Here is a 22,329-nt window from a genome sequence, read left to right as displayed (position 1 = left end):
TATTTGCTTTTTATCCCCTTTAAAGAGATGATATGAACAGAGTCTCTCACCCTTCCCTTTGGCAGAATAAACAAGCTATGCCACTGTAGCTTTATGGCATGATAGGCTTGCCCCTGGATCAGTCTCACCACCCTTCTCTACACTCACCCCAGTCTCAGTCTCTCTCTCCTGAATGTGGATGCTCTGGATGGCACTGAGCTACAGAGGGGCTCCCAAAACTGCCTTGTCCTCACATACACTTGCAATGTCTACTAGAAATATCTCACCCAGTAAATCCAAAGATCAAATTTGCCTTTTCCACATCCCTTTAACATTTGAAGCCAGTGGTTAACTTGCACTTCCATATAACTCACATATTTCTGTTTCTGTTTCTGAACTGATGACCTTGCAGCTTATGACATAAATTTGTATTAGTACAGAAGGGCACAAGCTTGCAATTTGCACTATTAAGTTTCAGTCCATTTTTATTACTCTAGTTCTCAAGGTTATTCAGGTCTTCCTGTATCATATTGCCTTTCCTTATTAATGATATCTCCCACTTCCGTGTCATCAGCAAATTTTATTAACAAACTCCTTCTTCCTATTTTAAGGTAATGAATAAAAATATGACTGAAGATGTATCCTTGAGGAACTTTTTGTAAAATACCACTCAAAGTCAGGAATCACAACAGTAGGAACTGAATTCTCCAATTTCACATTTGCAGGAAATACAATTCAGATCTATGAAAATTAATTTTTAGATCCTAGTGGTTCTAAACTTTCCAAACTGTTATCTTCAAAAATCTGAAACTATTTCATATCTGCAAGTACCAAAAATTTAATAACACCTACTTAAAATAATAGAATAAGGATTGTCATAAATACATGTCCATAACTCTTGACAGCTCTAAAAATTTGGGGTAAAAGAATTGTACTTATGATGTAGTCATCCCTTTGGCTGTTTCTAAGCATTTGACTTTGGTAGTTAAAGCAATTGTTTTAAAGTTATTATTGCCTTAGCAGTCAATTGTATCATTTATCCAGCTTTATATTTAATTTCTTATTACCTTCATACTATTCCTGCAAATCACAGCTTCCCTGGAGAAGACGATCTTCAGACTTGAGATGACATTCTCCATGATTCCTTTTCTCTGTGGGTCTGAGATGTCAAATTACCTCATGTTTCCATTTTCAGCAGCCATAGCATTCTTTCAGGAAATGCTGGACCTAGATTCATGACCTTCTTAGCCCTGCTTTACTTTTTATCCTTTTTTTTTTTTTTTTTCCCAGCTGGAGTGTTCAGTATCAGCAAAATCAATGAAAATATTTTTGATAATTAGCAGTGATATTTCTTTTGCTCCTGCTGGAATTTATTTGCAGAGGGATTGTCACTGAAGTACATGACCTTTTGTCAAAATTTTCAAAGAAAATTCCCACTTGCAGCAGGCAGACTGAAGCTCGTACCTATCTCAGCTGTGTCTAACCCTACACTTGCTCATTGTGCTCATGAGGCGTCCTGAGGCTGTGCACACTGCTGCTGCTGCTGCTGCTGCTGGCCATGTTTGAACTAGAAAGTTCTACTGGCAGAAGTTCTGCTGGCATGTGCTATTCACATAGCTGTTTTGGCAGGATGTGTTCACATTTGGCTGTTTTTAAAGAAGCAGTATATCCTCAGATCATCAGGCTTTTATCAGCAAGAGAAATCTGGTGGATCTATGGGAGGCTAACCCAGAGTACCTTGTGCTACATTTTATAGATTGCTTTCTGGTAATTCTTTGCAGCATGCTGTGGAGTTGCACTGTGAGATATAATGTCCCATCCTAAAACCTGTGTAAATATTGGGTCAGATTTAAAAATGCTTTTCTATCTTGTACGATAGCCTATTTTTATATGTGTTGTTTCTCCATATTGCAGATTCCACTACCAGTAACCCAGACTGTATCCAGCAGCAGAGCTCTCTTGTTCATTTAGAGCAGATGAAAGAATCCTTTCATATCCAAAGAGGAACTTAAAATATTGGGTACTGGGAGCAAGTGGAACGTAGAGACAATGAATGGTAGCTAACTATTTCCAGTAAGTATTTGCTAAACCATAAGAACAAATTGTAGTTTTGAGACATACTGTAAACACTGGACGAGGGAAAATTTCAGAGTTGGATGTAAAGTTTGTGTTATCCTTATAGCACATGCACTCTGAGTTAAGAGCTGCTTAAAGCGAAGACAGTGGGGAAATAGGTGGTGCCAGCATTCTGGTAAGCAGTGCCAATCTGGGCATTTTGGCATGATTTGAGGTGCTTGGACTCCAGTTAGATACACAAAGTTAAGTATTTCCTGCTGCACAGCCTTTTCATGCTGGGTAATGTACTGGAAATCAGAGATGAACCTGATACAATGAGCTTTGCTGATCGTGGTGGAAAAGTAAATAAAGTTTATGCCCAACTCAGTCCCATCTTCTTTTGAATGCATAAAATGAAAGCAGTGCTTCTCTGTGGTGATCCCTCTAGAGAGTATTTTATATCAACGTTGTTTGTGAGAAAGCCCATGCTTTCCTTCCCATCTATACGGTTGTCATTAATAGAGCTGCAAAGCTAACCCTGGCAGCAAAGACAAGGCAAATCTGGTTGGAAAGGTGTTTGTTAAAATAAAAATGCTGTAACTGGACAAAAATAACACCAACCCACAAAACTTTAATTTAATAGTCTCCTGCAAAACACATGAAGAGTCTCATTGGGTCCCTCCATTTGAGTGGAGTTTCATCCTGTTTCCTGAAGTCAACATAGAGGCACTGGCAGGGCTTTGTGTTTTTCCATAACGTCTCCAAATATTTGAGCCAAGTGGATTCCTTAGATAGCTATCATACATGGAGAATATACAGATGGATGGAAAACACATGGAGCTTAGAGACCATATGTAGGCATGGAACCTGCTGGACTTGTGCATAACCACATGTGTAAGGCAAGTTCCAAAAAACAAGTCTGACATGTTATGGACCTGCAGCACCTGTGGTCTGCAGGCAGCCTCTGTGAAAACAGGCTGAGAGAGTTGGGGTTGTTCAGCCAGTAGAACAGAAGGCTTTGGGGAGACCTTATAGCACTTTCCAGTACCTAAAGAGGGCTACAAGAAATCTGGAGAGTGACTTCTTTACAAGGGTATGTAGTGACAGGATAAGGGGGAATGGCTTTAAACTGGAAGAGGACAGGTTTAGATTAGATATTAGGAAGAAACTCTTGAGGGTGGTGAGACACTGGAACAGGTTGCTCAAAGAAGTTGTGGAAACCCCATATCTGTGAGTGTTCAAGGCCAGGTTGGATGGGGCTTGGAGCAACCTGGTCTCGTGGAAGGTGTTCCTGCCTATTGCAGGGAGTTGGAACTAGATGATGTTTAAGGTCCCTTCCAACCCAAACCATCCTATGATCCTATGACTTTTTGAACTTTGGCTGAAAACTAGTATTTCAGCAATCTTAACATGCCTTCCCATCAGATACAATTTGACAGAAGAATCTGTTTGGAGGAAGGGCAAGGAATACTGATGTATATACCTTGAGAAAACAAATAAGATCACCATGTTAATTCACTAGCTCTATTCAGTGAATCCCCTTCCTCAGTTTGATATATGTGTGGTTCAGTGAGATTCCTAATGGGTTCTGTATCTCAACAGATCTTTGGCTTTATCCACATCTCTGTGCCCAAAAATTCCTTCCAATTTAGTCAGTTCTTGGTATTCTTCACCACAGGCTTCTGTGAATTTTAAGTGCAGTGTCTGAGCTCAGTACGCTCCATAATGAATGCACATCCATCGTAAGTTGTGCACAACAAAATGCTCATGAAAGAAACACCTTTGACCACTAAACTGAAGGTTGTGCCTCCTGAGGGAAAAAAAGGCCCTTTCTTTTTCCCCTTTCACTGCTTCTTAACTTGCTTTCACTGGTTCTTAACTTGCTCTTTAGGCTTTACACTGCATTGCAACCTTCAGTGACCTTCACACTTTTCTTCCAAATTTATTTTTTCTTCAAAAAATGCTGTTTCTCCACTATTTCTTCTTGCCTGGCCTGAAGAAATTTGGGTCTTAAATTAAACCAGCACCAAAGTCATGGGGAGCTCTGTTCATCTAGCTGTGTCAATAGGCAGAGTAAAAGCAGGCATTTCACTAACATGCCAGGGATTTCCAGTCACTGGCAGAGGCAGCAGAAATATCAGGAAATCAATGAAAACAATCACTGTTGTAGGGATAATCGCATAGTGGGCGTTCAGCTGGTAGATTGCTCACAATGCTTAGTTAGTTGGTACAAGAAGTCTTTGCATGCTGTCTATCAGCACAAACATGGGTACAACTGAAGTGTATTTCACTTGGGAAGCTGGCATCACTGGGAAATCTCAGCTTTTGGCTGGAGGGTTGAGCACTGAGCATGGAGGAAAGCAATTGCTGGTCAGAGAGAGGGTAAGGATAAGAGAATGTTTGCAGGATCCAGTGGTCAAACCACACAAAGAAATGCAAGCTAGAGATTGATCATGGCAATCTCCAAAATCGAAAATTTCAGCCAAACCTGAATAAGATTCTTCTTCATCTTCCTCTTCTTCATCTTCCTCTTACTCTTTTTCTTCTTCTGCTTCTTCTGCTTCTTCTTCTCCTTCTCCTTCTCCTTCTCCTTCTCCTTCTCCTTCTCCTTCTCCTTCTCCTTCTCCTTCTCCTTCTCCTTCTCCTTCTCCTTCTCCCCTTCTCCTTCTCCTTCTCCTTCTCCTTCTCCTCCTTCTCCTTCTCCTTCTCCTCTTCTTCATTCTCTTCTTCTCTCTACTGTTGTTGTTTCACCCCAATACAGGGAGATTTTATTCATAAATCATCCAATCAGCTAAAAACATTCTAAACCATTCTAAAACATTCTTCCTACACCAATCTGAACTTAATTTTAATGTGCAAAAGTAGTGTCACTTCTTACCCAAAATCTACATATATATTTTTATCTGTTTACACAAATAACTCTATCTGTTCTATCTAGAAATGCAAGCAATGTTCTTACTATGTTTTTGTTATGTCTGGAGCTAAGTTAATTTTGTAAAAGGTAACACTACTGAACTTTAAACTAGGCTTTAGGGCTTTTTACTAGCTAACACAGTCTTTTAAGGCACTTAAGATATATTTCTACTTCCTTAAAACTAAAACTTACACTCCTACTTTATGTCTGTGGCTTAATATATTTTAGTTTCTCTGAAGGCTCTAATTCAATTCCTGCATTCCTTTCTCTCTCTGAGGGACTCAGAGAGGCTTCTATTTTATGCATTCCAACATATCATGGAATATTTAAAGTTTGAAAAAACCTCTGGAGATCATCTAGTCCAACCCCCTTACCCAAAGCATCGGTTTAATATCACCAAATATGGAGACCATACAAGCTCTATGAACAACCTGTTTTAGTGTTTGAGATGTTTAGGGATGACCACTCTCATCACAGAGATTTGGTTTTATGATTAAATGGAGTTTCCTGTATTTACATTTGTGGCTTCTTTCTCTTGTTCTTTCATTGAGCACCACCAAAGAAGTCTGTCTCCATCTTCCTTTCACCCTTCCTTTAGATGCACATGAATAAGCTCCCACCAGAGCCTTCTCTTCTCCAGGCTGAACAGTCCCAGCTCTCTCATCCTTTCCTCATACTAAAGATGCTTCAGTCCCTTAGTCATCTTAGTGGCCCTTCTCTAGACTCCAGTATATCCCTTTTATACTGGGGACACCATGACTGGACTCAGCACTGCAGTTGTGGCCTCACTGGTGCTGAGCAGAAGGAAAGGATCACTTTTGTCTACCTCCTGGCAGTGCTTTTCCTAATGCAGCCCAAGAGGCTGTTGGCCACCTCTGCAGCAAAGGCACATTGCGGGTTCAACTTATGTCAGCTGGCATCCCCAGGTCCTTTTCTGCCAAGCTCCTTTCCAGACAGCTGGCCCCCAGCATGTACATGGGGTAATTCCTCTCGAGGTGCAAGACTTCACATTTCCCTTTGCTGTGCTTCTTGAAATCCCTCAGATCTTCAGTCTGTTCAGGTCCGTCTGAATGGCAGCACAACCATCTGATGTACCAGTCACTCCACCCAGTTCTACATCATTTGTAAACTTGCTGAGGGTGCACCCTGAGGAAGAGTGGTCCCCAGCTGCATTTTGTGCGATCTCAACCCTTTGAGCTCTGCAGTTCTGCCAAATTTCAGTGCAGCTCCATATCCATCCTAATAGCCCATGCTTCATCAGTTTGTCTGTCAGGGTGTAATGGGAGACAGTCAAAAGCCTTACTTAAGATAAACAGCATATACCGCTCTCCCTTTATCCACCAACTAGTCATCTCATCATATACCCAGCACTCTTTCCTGTGACAGATTTCTCTGCTGCATGTAATGGAGGTCTTCATAAACTTGCTTTATTAAGACTTATTAGGCTACTTGGTATAGGAGTTGCTTCTACCTGCTATAAAATGAACTACTCCACCTGCCTTTGTAATGATCTACAAGTGATACAAAACATCGAGATTATTTAACAGCACATACCAGATGGTTTATGCAAGGTTGAACATGACAGGAAGATTTTTGTCCAGATTGGGGGTGGGACTATTGTTTCATTTTGAAAAAGAGGAAAGAAATATGGACAAATGGGGGCTGCATTGCCACTTGTGTTGCTCAAATTTCACTGGAGGCTGCTTTTACAGGTCAGCAACTAGAAGCAGCAAATATGGTCAATGAACATGCGGCGGGCAAAGTGCTTAACACTGTTAACTAATTCTGAATTGCATTGAAATACAGCCCTGGTATGTTTGGATATTCAGGTAAGTTTAATCTCTAGACAGATTTAAGTTAGCCAGACCAAAACCTGAGACTGGACACAAAATCCCTTTCATGTTTTTCAAATCAAACCAAATTTAAAGAAAAAAGTAATTTGAATGAATACGACAGAATTGAATACTTTGTATTTTTTCATTGGTTAGGCAGAAATGTTCAGAACACACTGCTTTTACCTTAGCAATCACTTCAGCAAATACTAACTTACCTAGACCAAGTCAATGTATAGGTTTTGATGATATTTCCATCCTAAAGCACTGTTACTGCAAACAAGATTTAATTATGTACCTGCATTTAAAAGGTGCTGAGAAAGTTCCTTCAATAAAAAGCAGAGGATAGAAAGGATTTAAGTGAGAAAGTTGTAACAGTTGAGACATAGAGAGATCACAAAAGAAATATTTGCTGTAATTGCCAAAGCTCAGAAAATGAATAAAATTTAACTCTTCAATTTGATGACCTAGAAAATAGAGAGGAGAAATAATGTGCATATGAAAAGGATTAAAGAAGAAGCCAAGAAAGGAAGCTTAGTGGGTTTAACTGGGTGGATTTAAAAATTGTTTAAAGAATGATGAGATAACAGTAAAAAGAAATTGAAACTGGCTTTACCAGGAAACAGATCTACACATTTTTCTGTGAAACTTCCCTTGCATTATTTAAATAAAAGAAAGGTTGAGAAGAAAGTAACAGAAAATGAGCTAACTGTGAATGATCTGAAAATAGAGTATGTGCATGTGCATACACACATTCTTTCAGCTTTTAAGGAAGAATATACAGAGAAAAGAGGGTGCAATAATAACAAGGTTTTCATTACTTCTGAGGTATTGAACTTGGCTGCAAAAGAAAGAGGACTAAATATCTAATAATTAGAGATAAAGTAGAAGCTAGCAGAGATAATGGCATGTGTTATGTAAACCAGGTAGTGTTACACATGGAGATCTTTTTACTGCTATCATAATGCCTGTCAGAATGAAAAAAAAGGAACTGGAAGAGGGTATTTTTCTAGAAGAGAGGGGCATAACAAAGCTTATAATAAAAATCAGGACAAATTAAATTTAAAATATCCACAGGGTTCTAGTCTTGTAAACATGAAAAAGTAAAAGTTACATTAGCAAGCGATTAGTAAAAGGAACTTCAAGCTAGTAAGATATCTATATATCTATATATCTATATATCTATATAGATATATAGATATATAGATATATAGATATATATTTACATATAAATATATAGATACAAGATTAATTTATTCAGGAGTGCTTTCAGATATATCTGAAGTATATAATAGACGAACAAAGGAAGAAGCTTGGTCAGATGGAGCTGTATTTGTTGTGTTTTTCTATTATTCACAGAGGTAACAACTACCCTCCTATAGCAGTTTTTAGATAAATTTCAAAATGCATTCAGATAGCAAATGAAGTCAGTCACAAACAACCCACTTGCCACAAAAGGCCTGTCTTTGTTGTTGTTACATGTCTGGAGATTTTCTGATACAGGCTGTGATCACATTACTCACTGCAATAGCAGGAGGCACATAAGGGAACTGTTCAGGGGGTGTCTGGTTCACCTGGCCAATGGGATCCCGAAATCTGGAGGTGGATGCATTTTTGGTGGGACCTTGCCCAGAGGCAGCCACAGGAAGTCACTGCAAGTGACCCCTCTGTGCCACTCCAACAAAGCCATCTGGCCTGTGGGACCCATGTGTGTAAAGCTCTGCTAGTCAATGTGAAAATATCCATTTTTCGGCCTTCAGAGAACAGGAGGCAAGTGGGAGATGTGACAGCACTTCTGCCATGCCAGGGAATCACTAATGTGAGCAATCCAACCTTCACTGCCTGACCAGAGTGACCCAGGCACAGGACAGGAGTTTGTGGCTGCGGCTACATCGCGTCTGAGACCACGGTTTTTACTCTGGAAAACTTTCAATGTCTCCATTATGAACCTGTAAATCTGAGCTCAGAGAGAAGGTATTAAAATGATGCTGACATCCAAAGAGTCAGAAATAGTCAACAATTCACCCAGAGAGTTACAGAGAATGAAAAGGAGGTTGGTAAACAGTCTTGCCTTATCAGTGAAACAGGCATCCTGGCTTTAAAGGAGTGACCCTAAACAAAGGATCACCTAGGCTTCTATCCAATAGTCTAGGGTCATCCTGTGAGTGTTCAGCTCCTGCTGTGTCACCTGTCTGTCCATTGTCACTTGCTGAGTCTCTTGTCACCTGTCTGGCCACAGGTCCTGTGCCCTTTATAATTCAAGGAATCAGTTCCAGTTCACAGCCTCTTGATTCCAGCCACGGTGGAGTCTCTGCCACCACTGATCACCAACTCAAGAAACTCAGCAACTCAAAAGAGAAAGATTGAGCATAAGGACTAATTAGCTTGAGAAGCAAGAGAATAATTGAACCAACCTAAGGTAAAATACTAATTAATAGGAGAACTCGCCAATCAGCTGTGATTTGTTTGCTAAAATGTATATTTAGTGTAATTGAAATGGACTACCCAGGGCAGTGGTGGAGTCACTGCCTCTTGGAGGTGTTTAAGGAAAAGACTGGATGTGACACTTAGTGCCATGGTCTAGTTGGCATGGTGGTGTTCAGTCATAGGTTGGACTTCATGATCTCAGACATCTTTTCCAAGCTAATAAATTCTATGATTCTGTAAATATTTGAGAATCTTGAGTACTTGATTTGTGTAACACTTCCACCTTGCACCGTGCACACAGCAAAAAACGTCTCCTGTCTAAACCGGGCCCCGTGTCTGTGTTTAGCGTCTCTAAATTTGGCAACAACATCAGGTCACAGCGAGTGACTTCTGCCAGAGGTGTCCTGGGTTTGTGCCAGCCACCACCACGCCCTCCCTAAACGTGCGCCAGGACCAGCCACGGGGGAAAGCTCCCCAGCAGGAACCCACCGTCCTGCGGGCCGCCGCCGCGGCAGGAGCCCGCACTGCCATCGGCACTGCGCCGGACTGTGGGCATTCCATCCCGGGGCTGTGGGCACGCCGTCCCGGCCAGGCAGCGGCCTCTCCGCGCAGGCGCCCGCAGGTGCTCGCGCGTGCGCTCGGGCGCGGCGGCGGCAGCGCGCGGGGCGCGGCCCTGCTCGGGCCCGGCCCGGCGGCGCCGCGGTGCGGCCGGTTGCTATGGGAACGGCGGGCGGCTGAGCGACGCTGGGGCCTTGCGGAGGCCGTGGCGGGTCCCGACCGTGTCACCTCGGGCAGCGCCCGGTGCCCCCCCGGCCGTAGTGCTCGTCCCTGGGGGTGCCGCCCGGCCGGGCGGGGGCGAAGGGCCGGACCGCGGGGTAAGTCGGGTGGAAGGTTTTGAAAAGCGGCCGGAGACTGATAACCCCTGTTCGGGTTCCCGGCAGCTTTCCCGTGCTCGGGAGAGAAGCTTGATTGCCGAGTGTGGGTTGGGAACAGCGTTTACTCCACAGGTGCTGTTTATTTGGGTGGGTTCTTGGACGTGTTGTCCCACGGATGCGCTGGAAATCTAACTCCGCTGAGAACTCAACTCTCGTAACTCCGTTCTTGTTTCTCTTTGATAGCGATTTCTCTGCGTCAAAATTTCACCAGGGTGAAAGTGCATCAGTTGTGATTGGTAAGTTGCTGGTGTTCAGAATTGTGTCTAATAATAGCTATTATTTGCATATTCCTGTAAGGAGGTTGTTGTGAGGTGGGGGCCCATCTCTTCTACCGTGCCTGCAGTGAGAAGACAAGAGGAAGTGGCCTTAAGCTGAGACAGGGGAGATGCAGATTAGATGTTAGATGAACAAAAATTCACTGTGAGCATGGCCATGCACTGGAATGGGTTGGCCAGGAAGGCGATGGAGTCACCAATTTTGGACATGTTTAGGAGGCATCTGGATCTGGCACTGGTTGATGTTGTTTAGGGGTTGCAGGGGCAGTTCAGGGTTGGACTTGATTATCTTAAACGTCTCTTCCAACCTTGATGATTCTGGGATTCTTACTTAACCTGTACTTGTGTGTTAGCTATTCTAGAGATTTGCTAGGGCAGCAGAACATGGATTCAGATGTCAGAGAGCAGAGTGCTCATAGCTTAGGCACAGGGCTTCTCCTCACCGTACTTAGTGATTGCAAACACACCCACTCTGCATCCTAACAATTAAATGACACTAGCCTTGAGGTGGGAAAGAGAATGGCAGAGCCAGTGTGAGATGGCACAGCCAGAGTGATGCCATATCTGATGTAGTCAACCGTGCTTCTCTCATCCTGATTGAACTAAGAGCTGGGAGAGTACAGCTGTCTCGCTTCTGGACATTGCTGGGATAATGTGTGGATACTGTACTGCTATCTACTGCTTTAAAATCTTCCTGTACAGCAAAGACCAGACTTCTGGAGTAAAAACTGGGGAATAAAGAAAAGAGTCCAAGAATGGCTTTTCAGACACTGCTGTGATACTCACCTGCCTTTCCAGCAGAGAGTCAGAGAGGAGCTCTTCATATGTGCAAGTTAAAGGCTACTTGGGAAATGGTGACAGTCGTGAGGAACAAGATCTGGGTGTAGCAGTTGTGCTGTCCCCATTGACACTGCAGCATTCCCTCTGTTTTGTGCTGGGTCTGGGGAGCAAAATTAGAGAATCGCAGAATACGCTGAGTTGGAAGGGGCTCACAAGGATCATGAAGTCCAGGTCCTGGCCCTGCACAGGACCATTCCCAACTCTATCAGACATAAGGCCTACAGAAAAGACCTGCCACTCCCAGTAGCTGGGGGAATAGGGAATGATAGTCCACCTTCTTTTTTTCAGTGAGGACTGACTGTATAATTTTTCCAGACAGCTGCAATGGAACTCCTTACTTTTTTTAAGTCACATTGTAATAGAGGGAAAAGTAAGGAACATAGAGAACAAAATTCAGTCACAGTGAAGACAAGTAATATATTAATGGTAGTCGGAAATATTAAAAACACTGATAGGCTCCTGATCTGTTCCTGAGGTTTTTTTAATTATGCATCATTTAGTGAAAGAGGTTGGTGCACTTCTCCTTAGTATTCAGTTTTATGTTGTGTGTGCTACCGTGGAAGATACTGTGCCAAAATGTGCAGGCTCTCAAAGAAAGAAGCAGCTAGAAAGGTTAAACTGCAGAACAGGAAGAATTGAACTAAGAAACTAAGGATATAAGATTTTTTTTACTCCATAGTTTAGAAGTAACCCAGATGATGGTGTCTGATCTACTGTCAGTTCATTGTCATAAACTGTGTGAGGGAATAGAAGTTACCAGATGGTCTGAGTCACAGTGCAGAAACATATTTTTGTTTTTATGTAAGTTTGAAAGCAGAAGTGGAATTTTGCATGGTGTAAGACTGATGATGAATTTGCTGTAAAATGACAAGGATAATATCTACAGAGGACTGCACCGTTATAGTGATGGGTTGCGGGTCCAGTATGGAGGCGATGGAGCAAGTCTGTCACTGCCCACTGCATTTACTGGAAACTACAGCAGGACAGAATACTGATTGGAAGTTTGGGTTTATAACTTGTATTAGTGTTATCTCTCTTTGCTTGTCCTTTGGGGTTGGTCAGGGAGTAGTTTCTTTCAGAGGAAAAAAATGGATTGCTTGTTCTTCCTTGTCTCTGCTGATCAGTTGCTGATAACTGTGCTTCAGTTACTGATAATGATGCCTCTGACATGTTAGGAAGCTGCCCTTGGTAGGGTCAATAATATATATTAGGTTTTTCCTAAGTTGGAAAAACCTGTCTCTTTGCATCATATTATTGGATTCTTGTTTTGGCTGTGATGTTTCCTATGTAATTGTGTGTCAAGAAACAGATTTTCTGTGGAATTGTAGAGGACCATTTTTAGCCCATGAAGCACAGTGACTTCCTGTGTCACAGTAGCTTCCTGTAAAAAAACTGAAGGTAGATCCTCCAGATCATACCTGTCAGATGCTTTCTGGTTTTGCATATTTTCCTGCAGAACTGAGGAACAGAGAGGAAATGCAATATCAGTGTACGTTATTTCCTGTCTAGGATTTACTTACCCTTTTTAACTATATTGTGGTAGCATAACCAGTGATGAATTAGTAGTTTGTAATTTAAAGCTAGCATAATACTTTGTGCCTTTCACATATATTTTCCATTGTTCTTCCTGTGTAGCACTTTGTAGAGGAATGCAAGCTTCAAAGATTGAAAATAGAGGAAAAGCAGGACCATTCTACTGGCTATCAGCAGCAAAGCCTAAGACAAGTTCTGAGATTGTAAATGAAGCCAGAGATGCTCTTGTAAAAGAAGCCAGAGATGCTCTACGAACAGTAAAAACTCAAAGACCATTCACACCTACAGATGAACAAAGGAAACTTTTTGGGTCCCAGTCCTCACTATGTCCTCAAAATAGACCCCCTTCAGTTTTTAGGTACTTTGGCTTTAAGATTTTTTCAAATATCCTTTAGGAACAAGAGATTTGATTCTGTAATTATGCTTCCGGTGATTATTTTCCCTGTGTTAATCTGTATTCTTAATCACATCCTTTGCCTTCTTCTAATGATTTTTACTGTTGGTGTTAATCTACATGTCCAAGAAATGTTCCTGTGGATTAGAGCTACCAGAGGCAGACATTACACTAGTTTTCTATGTGGAGAATAGTATAAGAAAATAGTCTGTTACTTACCTTTTCTTGAGATAATTGAATGCTTTTAATTGAGATAGTCTTCAGCTTTTTTTCCTAGAAAATGTGAAAGCTTGCTTGTTTCCTATAACCTATGTGCTAGATCTTTTTTCAGAACCTTCTGAGACCTTTTAAATGAAAAATTTTAGGTCCTGCAGTTTGAAATGCTCATTTTAAAATTAAGTTTTTACTACCTCAAAATGATTTCTAGGTGGAGTATGAAGTGCTCTTGTCACTTTTCCTTTCTTCCCTTTCACTGTATTCACTGGCAAAGGGAAGAAGCATGGAATTAAAACAACTGGGTTTTAAATTTTTAATTTAATTAATTAAATTTAATTAATTAAATTAATTTTTAATTAAAACAACAACCCACAGCTCTGGGTCTGCTTTATGCTAACTATGTTTCATTTCTTTGTTAGTCTTGATACATTCAGTTCTGACTCGTCTGAATCAAGACCACATTCTGGTGTTCGTCTAAGCCCACTGGCTCATGTAAGTACTCTGGAAATAACTCATGCAGTGCTGATATAGAAATATGTGTCTTGGTAATGTTAGGAAAATAAATGGTTTAAAGACATTTGGAAAAAATGGAGGTGTGTTGTAACATTAATCTGAGACTTATAAAGTCAATTTTGTCATTTTTTCCCCAAAAGAAACCTGAAAATAATTTAAACTACTTAAAATATTTTTGTATTGCTTTATGATTCAAAGTGACATTAACAAGAATCAGAAGATGGATAGTTGAGTCAGCTTTCTCATGTAAGTTTACTAAAATAGATGAAGTTCATGAGCATGAACATGTGCCAACAATGTGCCCTTGCTGTTAAGAAAGTGGCTGATGGTATCTGGGGCTGCATTAGGAGGAGTGTTGCCAGGAGGTTGAGGGAAATGATCCTTCCCCTCTACTCAACATTGGTAAGGCTGCACCTGGAGTGCTGTATGAAGTTCTGGGCTCCACAGTACAAGAAGGACATGGAGCTACTGGAGAGAATCTGATGAACAGCCCCAAAGGTGATGAAAGGACTAGGAAGAAATGAGAACGTTCAGCCTGGAGAAGGGAGGATCTTATCCTTGGATGTAAATACCTGAAAGGCAGGTACAAAGAGGATGGGGCCAGCCTTTTTGAGCTGACTGGACCAGAGGCAGAGGGCACAAACTGGGACACAGGAGGTTTACTCTGAACTTCAGGAAACAGTTTTCCGGCTGTGAGGGTGACAAGGCCTTGGCACAGGTTTCCCAAAGATCTTCAAAAGTTTAATGGGCATGGTCCTGGGCACCTGAATTTAGGTGGCTGTAGTTGAATATGGGGCTTGGACTTCCAGAGGTCCCTTCCAATCTCATCTATTTTGTGGTTCTGTGATCAGTAACTTGAAGGTAATTAAGTGGTTGCTTTATATTTTGCTTACATTTCTATAAAATGTCATAATTGTAGTTTACTTCAAACAGATAGAAGTCCTTTAAGAACCTTTTTTATCCCTCTGCTAAAGCTGTGAATTATTTTCAATTTATAAGTGTATCTGCTCTTTCACAGTTTTTTTTTTTTATGTTTGGTCTTCAAATATAAGATTAAGTCACGACTGTTTGCTTAGTACCCAAGATAACAGAGCATGCTATAACCATTAAATGTGCTTGCTGTATACATTGCTTTTTCCAGACAGTAACCTTTAGGAAATTTTTTAGGAAATTAGGGGAAATATCTAAGGAATTTTATACTTCAGTAATTTGGACAAGGTAATGTATTTATATGAATCAAGTTTAAAAATTATGAGCATACGTTTATTTAGATTAAATATATGTACATTTGTATTTAAGAACTGGTGTTAATTTTTTGTTTGTGTGAGTGTGGAAAACAATTAAAGAAAACTACTGATCAATGCAAGACCTGCATTTTTTGCTTTATCAATGGGTATAAATTAGTACCCTGTTAATTAAGAGCTTGTATTAATCATGATGGTTGTGGGTAGTCAGTCTTACCTGTTGGCTTTTCTAATGCTGTGGAGAGTTCTGAAGGATTGGCTGGAGACTTTCTAGTGGATTCTTTATTTTAAGGAAATTGGTATTGATTTTATAGGTCAGTGCTTTTATGTAGGGCAAGGGCACAACAAGTGCTTTGTCGGAGTGATTAAGGGGCTTGTTCACCTCCTCTAAGATGCAAGATACTGACATAAACCTGGGACTTTCATGTTTCTGGATCTGCATGATTTGTCTCAGTGTGATAGAAAGTAGTACATACGATGTGAACATATTTGGAGTGTTTTGGAAATGCTGTTTTGATGCTCAAAAGCAAATCAAAGAATAGCTGTATCTCTAGAATTGTTAGCAGTAGTCATTGGCACAATATTTATTTTGATAAATAAGCTTGCTGCAGATGTAGGTAAATGAGTATTTATGAAGAATAAGTAATTCTGAGTTGTTCTACTCAAACTAGTTTTGTTTTCTGCACCCCTGAATGTTGATTTTAAATGGCGTTTTGTGGTGGTAATGGTATAGACATCTGGTTTGTTTGGTGTAATGGTATCATTATATTCAGAATATGAAAATTTCTTAATGAGCAAGCCAGTCTAACTTCTGTTCTATTTTGGACTTAGCCCTTTGTTAGAAATTATGGGTTTTTTCTTTTCTTTTTTTTTTACAAATTTTACTTAAATGAAAATTAATTTATCTGTGCTTTTGTTTAAGTCTTCTTTATTTTTGTCACAGAAACCAGTACTAGTAATTTCTGAAAAAAACCATGAAGCTGCTTCTGTTTTCCTTCCAACACCTCCTGCTGATGCTGCAGAGGTTAGAAAAGTCAGCAGTGCTTGGAAAGGCTTATTTAGAATAACTTCTCCAAAAGATTTATTTTCTGCTAAAGTGGTTCCTCTGGATCAGAGTAAGAACGTTTTGATATGTATTTTTGCTAGAAAAATAACTGCATGATGGGTTTTAATATTGGTAATTACATGAATTATTGATTATTGACATTAAATTATTATTACATTATTATTATTATTATTATTATTATTAATAATAATAATAATAATAATAATAATAATAAATATTGACATTAAAGGACTTTTGTGTCCTTTCAGTGTGAATTCTAGAAGTACTTAAATGGATTTAAGGCAGTTTTGAAACTGTGGTTTCCCAAAATGATGCTGGCTTGCAATACTGAAAGTGAATTGAAAGCTACTCAGGTGCCTCTTCTTCCTATAGGTTTCCAAGTAATGGAATTTTACTGAAAGTTGTCTTCAGTGAGTAAAATTAACATTAAATGCTGACATGCTTAAAGAGATAATGAGATGCCATCATCTAAGGAGATTCTCTGATGGATTATTGAGCATAAAAGGAGGAATAAAAACGAATGATATGTCTTGACAGGCCTCCAACTCCATTGTATTTGTAGTTAAGAGTTTCATTAGTGGAGACTTAATAAAGGTCACCAAATGTGGGGTTTAAAAGTAATTTTCTTGAAGATGGGAAATCGCATCTTGGCTTCCTGCATGTTGGCTCATAACGAAGTGTGCTGGGACTCAGTCTTTATTTCAGAAGACTCATTTATAATAATGACAGTTCTTATATTGTCCAGGATTGTTACTTCACATGATAAACTGAATATCTCACTTTCTGCCTTACTGCAAAATAGCTCCTACATATAAAAGTACTAAACTTCATCTTCGTGTATTTATGCTATAAATATATATTTATGTAATGTACCCCTTCATGTAGCCTTAATAAGTTGATGTTGCTAATTGAAGAAGTTGAAAAGCTAGTGTAGCTGTAACCTGCCTTAGTCTCTTCTCCCCTTTTGAGGTCATGCAAATGTTTATGTGAAGGGTTTTATTTGTGGGGTTTAATTTGTTGTGTGTACATAGAAGCTACAGGATAAACAGCTACCTTTTTCTTGAATTCCTTCATAATACTCAGGTCCTGAAATACAATCACCTTTTTCACAATGTATAATCCACCTATGCATAAAAGGGAAATAAAGAAGATGAAATATTAAAAGTTCAAACACAACCCCAAAAGACTTTAAGAAATACTGTTCAAAAGAAGACATTGACTACCTTACTCTTAATAGTCTTGAGCTTTTTCACTTTTTAAATTGATACAAGCAAATTTTGATAACGTAACACGACAAGCAGTAATTAATTACACTTGAACAAAATGTGTTCTCTTTGACTATTTCAGATGAAGTGAAGCTAAATTTTGAAGAGCCAACTATGATGGTGAATGATCTTGACAGAAGTAATAATAACTGCTTAGCAGAACAAAAGCTGTACACATCATTTAATGATGAGAGTAGACAGGTAATTTGTAATGAGCATACCAGCAGATCAGGAAGTGGCGAATCCATGGAAGGGACACCAGTAAAATTTTCACTTCAGCTGCAAGGAGAAAGGTCAGCATTGGTCAAGTATGGTAATGTGCATTTTCCATACAATCTTCTTCCTAGATACTCAACTGTGCAAATATCAAAATGCTTAAAATTAATGGAATTTGAAGATAACATTACATATGCTTTAAAATGTAACTGTGTTTAGATTATTAGAAAAATTTACATTTCTTCTTTTAGGAAGTTTCTACATTCAGAAGACTAATCTGTAAAATATTGTTGGTAGAAATTTGTTCTATATGATTTGTTTGATCATTAACATTTCAAAACTAAGTTTCTAATCACTGCATGTAAAATGCTCAAGTTTAAATTTGATGTTCTTGCTTTTGCAGTTTAGTCCTGTTGTTTTAAGGTGCTATACCATCTTCACTTAGCTTGACAGATGAGTAGAGCCATGCTTTCAGTTCTGGTATGTGATCATACACCAAAACCTGGCTTAAACTCTTTGGTAACAGAAGCAGAATTTTTTGTGACTTTGAATTTTTAGTACTTTTTTCTTGCATGACCAATTAAGTGTAAGAGATTAATGAAGCTCATGTGCCTGCAGTCTGTTTTTACTGAACCTGGAATGTCATATCCGTTCTTTAATTCATACTCAAGTAATTTGTTTTTCTTTTGATTTAGATGTGAATTCTTGCGCAGGGAAGAATAGTCCCATGGCACTATATATAGTTGGTGTACAGTTACTGCATTAGCAGTCAGATGAACAGCTGTTTTGTGCTATTAACAGTGACAGATCTGGCAATCTCAACAACAGAAAATGAAAAACACTTTATTTTCAAAACACATCCTTGTAAAACTTGTTCACTCTTAAAAATATGCATTTGCCAGTAGGTATCTTCTTTTTAGCATGTTTGTATGCTTAGGGGAAAGCTATTTCCCTATATATTCTTAACCACTTTTGATATTAAAGATCGTGTTCTTAATTTATAAAATTAAAGGCCTTTAATTTACTAACTTTGTGATAGCATTTAATAGTTTAAAAGAATGTTGTCCATTGAGGCTGTTACAGTAAATGATACATAACAGAGCTATCATAGCACTCTTTTATATTAAACTGTAAGCAGAATTGAAAAAAAAAAGACAGATTCTAAAAGAATGAAGCCTTCTTGTAGCAAAGAAAAAAACTCCATGAGTGTGCAGGAAGAATGAGAAAATAAGAGCAGAGATGAAAAATGTAGGTGATAAAAAGAAAAATAAAGCACCAAGGAGAATACTTTACTGCAATGTAATTTTCTCCCTTTAAAATCAGTGATCTAATAACTTCTTAGATAAAGACGATTTTGATTATCATACTACATAAATTACTGTAGTTTGAATTTTATTTAATAAAGGTGTGGTGTGAAACACTTCAGTGTTGCAGTGGAAATGGGAAGTTCCTTTTGTGGAATATGCATCCTACTGTTTTCAGTTCTGCTTTCTGTTTGGGTTGCTGTTTTAGTTGATGGTGTCCAAGTGCCTCTTGTAGGAAAGGGTCAGTTGATACTTTTGCTAATTGAAAAGGATGACCTTCCTTCTCAGTCATAATTTTAAAACTTGCATGTATAAATGAATAGCTAACCCATTAGGCATGCTTTCTGTCTGTTCAAAATGATACACTTTCTTTATAAGAGCAAGAGCTTTGCACGTTTTTGATTTTGCATTTTAGTTACTATGCTTTTTGCAATCAGGAATCTCATACATCAGTTGAATCAGTTCTTAAATTACTGGCCTTAAGATAATACAAAAAAATTACTTTCCAATATTGTTCTGACTAGTTTTCTCCAAAATGGAAGAGGAATATAATATTCCTCCATCTTTCTGTGTTGAATGCAAGATCTGTATTTTTGAATTGCCCATTTTTACCTCTCCTGTGAGTTGTGGATGCTTTCTGTGTACTTGAGTCAGAGCTGATTTTTGCCAATGCTGCCTAAGGGAAGCTTCCTGACGCCATTTAGGTGCTCATATGGCTTAGAGCACCACATACATCTTCAGTGCTGCAAGATGCACAAGAATAATACAAAATGCTTTTCCTTAGCCACAAAGGTGTCTCATCTATATCAGCCCAAGCAGTTCATGCCATCATGTGATGGGATGGCTGTGGATAATCTCAGCTGCTCCCATACGTTCTAACTCCTTGCTAAGACTTACACCAATGAATACATTGGTCCAGTGTTTGTGTATGATACTACACAAGTCAGGCAGACCTTGCTCTGTATTCAGAGATGTCATTCTTCATCTGACAAGGCAGCTGAAAGGTACCACAAACCTTGCCTTCCATATAGTTTGTTGAGTTTGGTCTTCTGATACTTGTATGTAAAAGGCTCCAGAAATATAGAGGGGTCATTGCAGTGAGAGATTAGGCATTCTTTCTCTGTAGAACATGTTTACTAGATGATTGTAAGGTTAGATTGCATCTGGTTCTGTGTCATAAATACTTGAGGCATCTTGTATGGCGTTACAAGATATTTTCTATTTAAAGTACATTGCATTCAGGAGTAATAGGATGAAAGCTTAAAGGAATGTGAAATCTTTTATTACCTAGCGTCCTGTCATTCTCTATATGAAGCGGGTGTCAACCTCAATTCTGTATTGCAGTGATTTAAAATCCTTGGAGGAATTAAGCAAAAGGATTGTAGTAATAGTACACTTCATACAGGAGAAGGTGTGTGGGACTTCCTACCATTCCTTTCCCTACCATTCCTATAAATGTTCTGAAATAACTTCCCTAATGAAACTGTTTCTCTGCTAATGAGGAAACAGTAGAGCATGGCAAAATAGTATGGCAGATTCCTGCCGTTAATGCTATTATATTTATTTTAAAGAGAACAGAAGGGAGGTATTCTATTCCAGCAAGAGACTTGATAACTTTCTATCTCACATTCTTTTGTTGTCCCAAAAACTGAAGAAAAGAATGAACAGTGCTAATGAAATCACAACTGCCTTATAAAGGTACTGGTGGGGGCAGGGGGGAAAGGACCTTTTGAGGGGAAAAGCTATTTGGCATTTTGTTTGCAATTCTGTTCTGCAAATAACAATCTAGTTGTAATAGAATAGGTAAATTAATTGAAGCAAATTGAATTTATTGACATGTTGCCTCAGGAAAGCTGGGAACAATTTCTGGCAATCATAAGGAAGCTCGGTTTTGTTTACATCTTCCTCTAACCATTGTGCCTTGCCATCTATTGTGATTGCTATAGAAGTGAAACTTCTAAAATGTTTTCTGCATTCATATATTTCAACAGAAGTGTCAACAGTGATGGCAGATTTGCTGATGAAGAGCAACAGTTTCCCTGGTGAGAAAAGATGATGATTTTTTTTTTCCTACTCCAATTTCTCAGTATTCTGAAAGCTTAGATGTCATTCCAGGACTTCTTAAAAGCAGAGATGCCTTGAGTGAGGAAGAGTTTGGAGGCAGCAGTTCATTCCCAAGTGGCCTATTCTTTTTTTAATAAGTGAGTTTTAGAAAGAGCTAAAAAAGGATTAGCAGGTGCTGTAAAGAAGATACACTGTGCCCTGTTTTCTCTTACCATTGCTCTCTTTATTAAATGCCTGTTTTACAGAATCCTTGAAATATATTCTTCTTCCATGAGAGTAGTTTCTCTTTCTTGTGCTTTTTTAGAGTTTTGGAATATTTCAATAGAAAATGATAAAAGCAAAGGATTAAATGATAAAGTGAATCATATTCAGAGTAGGGTGAGTTGGAGAGTACCACTAGAAATCACTTCTCTCTGGTTCCTTAAACAACTTTCACATCTGTGCTCGATATATAAATTTTCTTTTCTCTTCAAAGAAAAGGATTCCCACAGAGGAGAGAGATTTATTTTTTTTTCCTGAGGGGAACATCCATTCTGTTTTGCTCTGGATGATTTTTTTGAAATGAGCAGCATGGTGTGGCTATTGGTTTGTTGTATGGTGTAGCTGATTCTCCAGACTTTTTTCAATATTTTTCCCTTTTTCTTTTTTTTTAATTTTGTTACGTATATTGGCAACTTCTGGAATTCTTATAAAGATGGGGAAATAGGAAATAAACCTACTCTCAACTAATCTTTATTTCTGCCTCAGTTGCACTGGCTATTTGGACCAATGATTTCAGAAAGAAACAATTGGGTGGTGGGAAATCCTTCACAAGCAGAGCTTTCTACAGTGTTTTCCAGGTTGTGACACCTACCCTTTCAAGAAAAGAAGGTGCCTGGTTTGATATAGGCTTAAGGATACTGAGAGAACACTGGGAAAGAAGAATTCTTTTTTTTTCATAACTTGTTATAGACTTCTAAAGAAAAGAATAAGAAGTAACTTATCTCTGGTCTCTTAGCTCACGAAAGAGACAGGGAGTTCAGTCTCATTTCTACCGTGTACTCCAAAGAGTCTTTCCCCTCTAGTACTTAGTTTCAGGCCAGTGTCATTTGGCACCAGTTCTGGGAGATCTAGGTCTTGAGAGTCCTTAATACCAATTGAATTGCAATTCTGGAATGGGTTAATGTGCTGTGCAAAGAGAGTAAAGAAGGAATGCCAGTTTGCTCTAGGTAGACCTGTAGTAACAATGGATTTTAATTTGTTTTCTGTTTAGAAATG

At 39.1% G+C, this 22,329-nt stretch overlaps 1 protein-coding gene and 1 long non-coding RNA gene across 10 annotated transcripts in view; both read left to right on the top strand.

Annotated features, from left to right (window-relative positions):
• The window catches only part of LOC106629149 (uncharacterized), a 31,289-nt gene extending 21,957 nt beyond the window's left edge, over window positions 1-9,332 (top strand). For both annotated transcript variants that reach the window (XR_015772246.1, XR_015772245.1), the window contains exons 6-8: window positions 1,894-2,052; window positions 6,661-6,777; window positions 9,020-9,332. This is a non-coding gene — a long non-coding RNA (uncharacterized LOC106629149). The remainder of the gene's footprint in view (window positions 1-1,893; window positions 2,053-6,660; window positions 6,778-9,019) is intronic.
• A 609-nt stretch (window positions 9,333-9,941) lies between these two features.
• Window positions 9,942-22,329, top strand: part of ARMC2 (armadillo repeat containing 2) — a 67,905-nt gene continuing 55,517 nt past the window's right edge. For 5 of the 8 annotated variants that reach the window (XR_015772142.1, XM_088052680.1, XM_088052679.1 and 2 more), the window contains exons 1-7: window positions 9,942-10,082; window positions 10,326-10,378; window positions 12,893-13,148; window positions 13,820-13,892; window positions 16,080-16,272; window positions 17,571-17,781; window positions 21,000-21,050. Coding sequence is in view for 7 of the 8 variants with exons in the window: in XM_088052680.1 (XP_087908806.1) it covers window positions 12,907-13,148; window positions 13,820-13,892; window positions 16,080-16,272; window positions 17,571-17,781; window positions 21,000-21,050 (770 nt within the window). In the remaining variant the exon portion in view is untranslated. Of the gene's footprint in view, window positions 10,083-10,325; window positions 10,379-12,892; window positions 13,149-13,819; window positions 13,893-16,079; window positions 16,273-17,570; window positions 17,782-20,999; window positions 21,051-22,329 lie in introns of those variants that run through there. The other 3 variants (XM_014263373.2, XM_088052678.1, XM_088052682.1) reach the window with 3 other exon arrangements.

The sequence above is a fragment of the Pseudopodoces humilis genome, chromosome 3 (genome assembly GCF_049639895.1).
Source record: "Pseudopodoces humilis isolate 2021_Gansu_Grassland_sample_001 chromosome 3, ASM4963989v1, whole genome shotgun sequence".
Taxonomy (NCBI): Eukaryota; Metazoa; Chordata; class Aves; order Passeriformes; family Paridae; genus Pseudopodoces; species Pseudopodoces humilis.
Note: the sequence above shows the minus strand (reverse complement) of the source record. Positions and strands in the feature narration are given on the sequence as shown.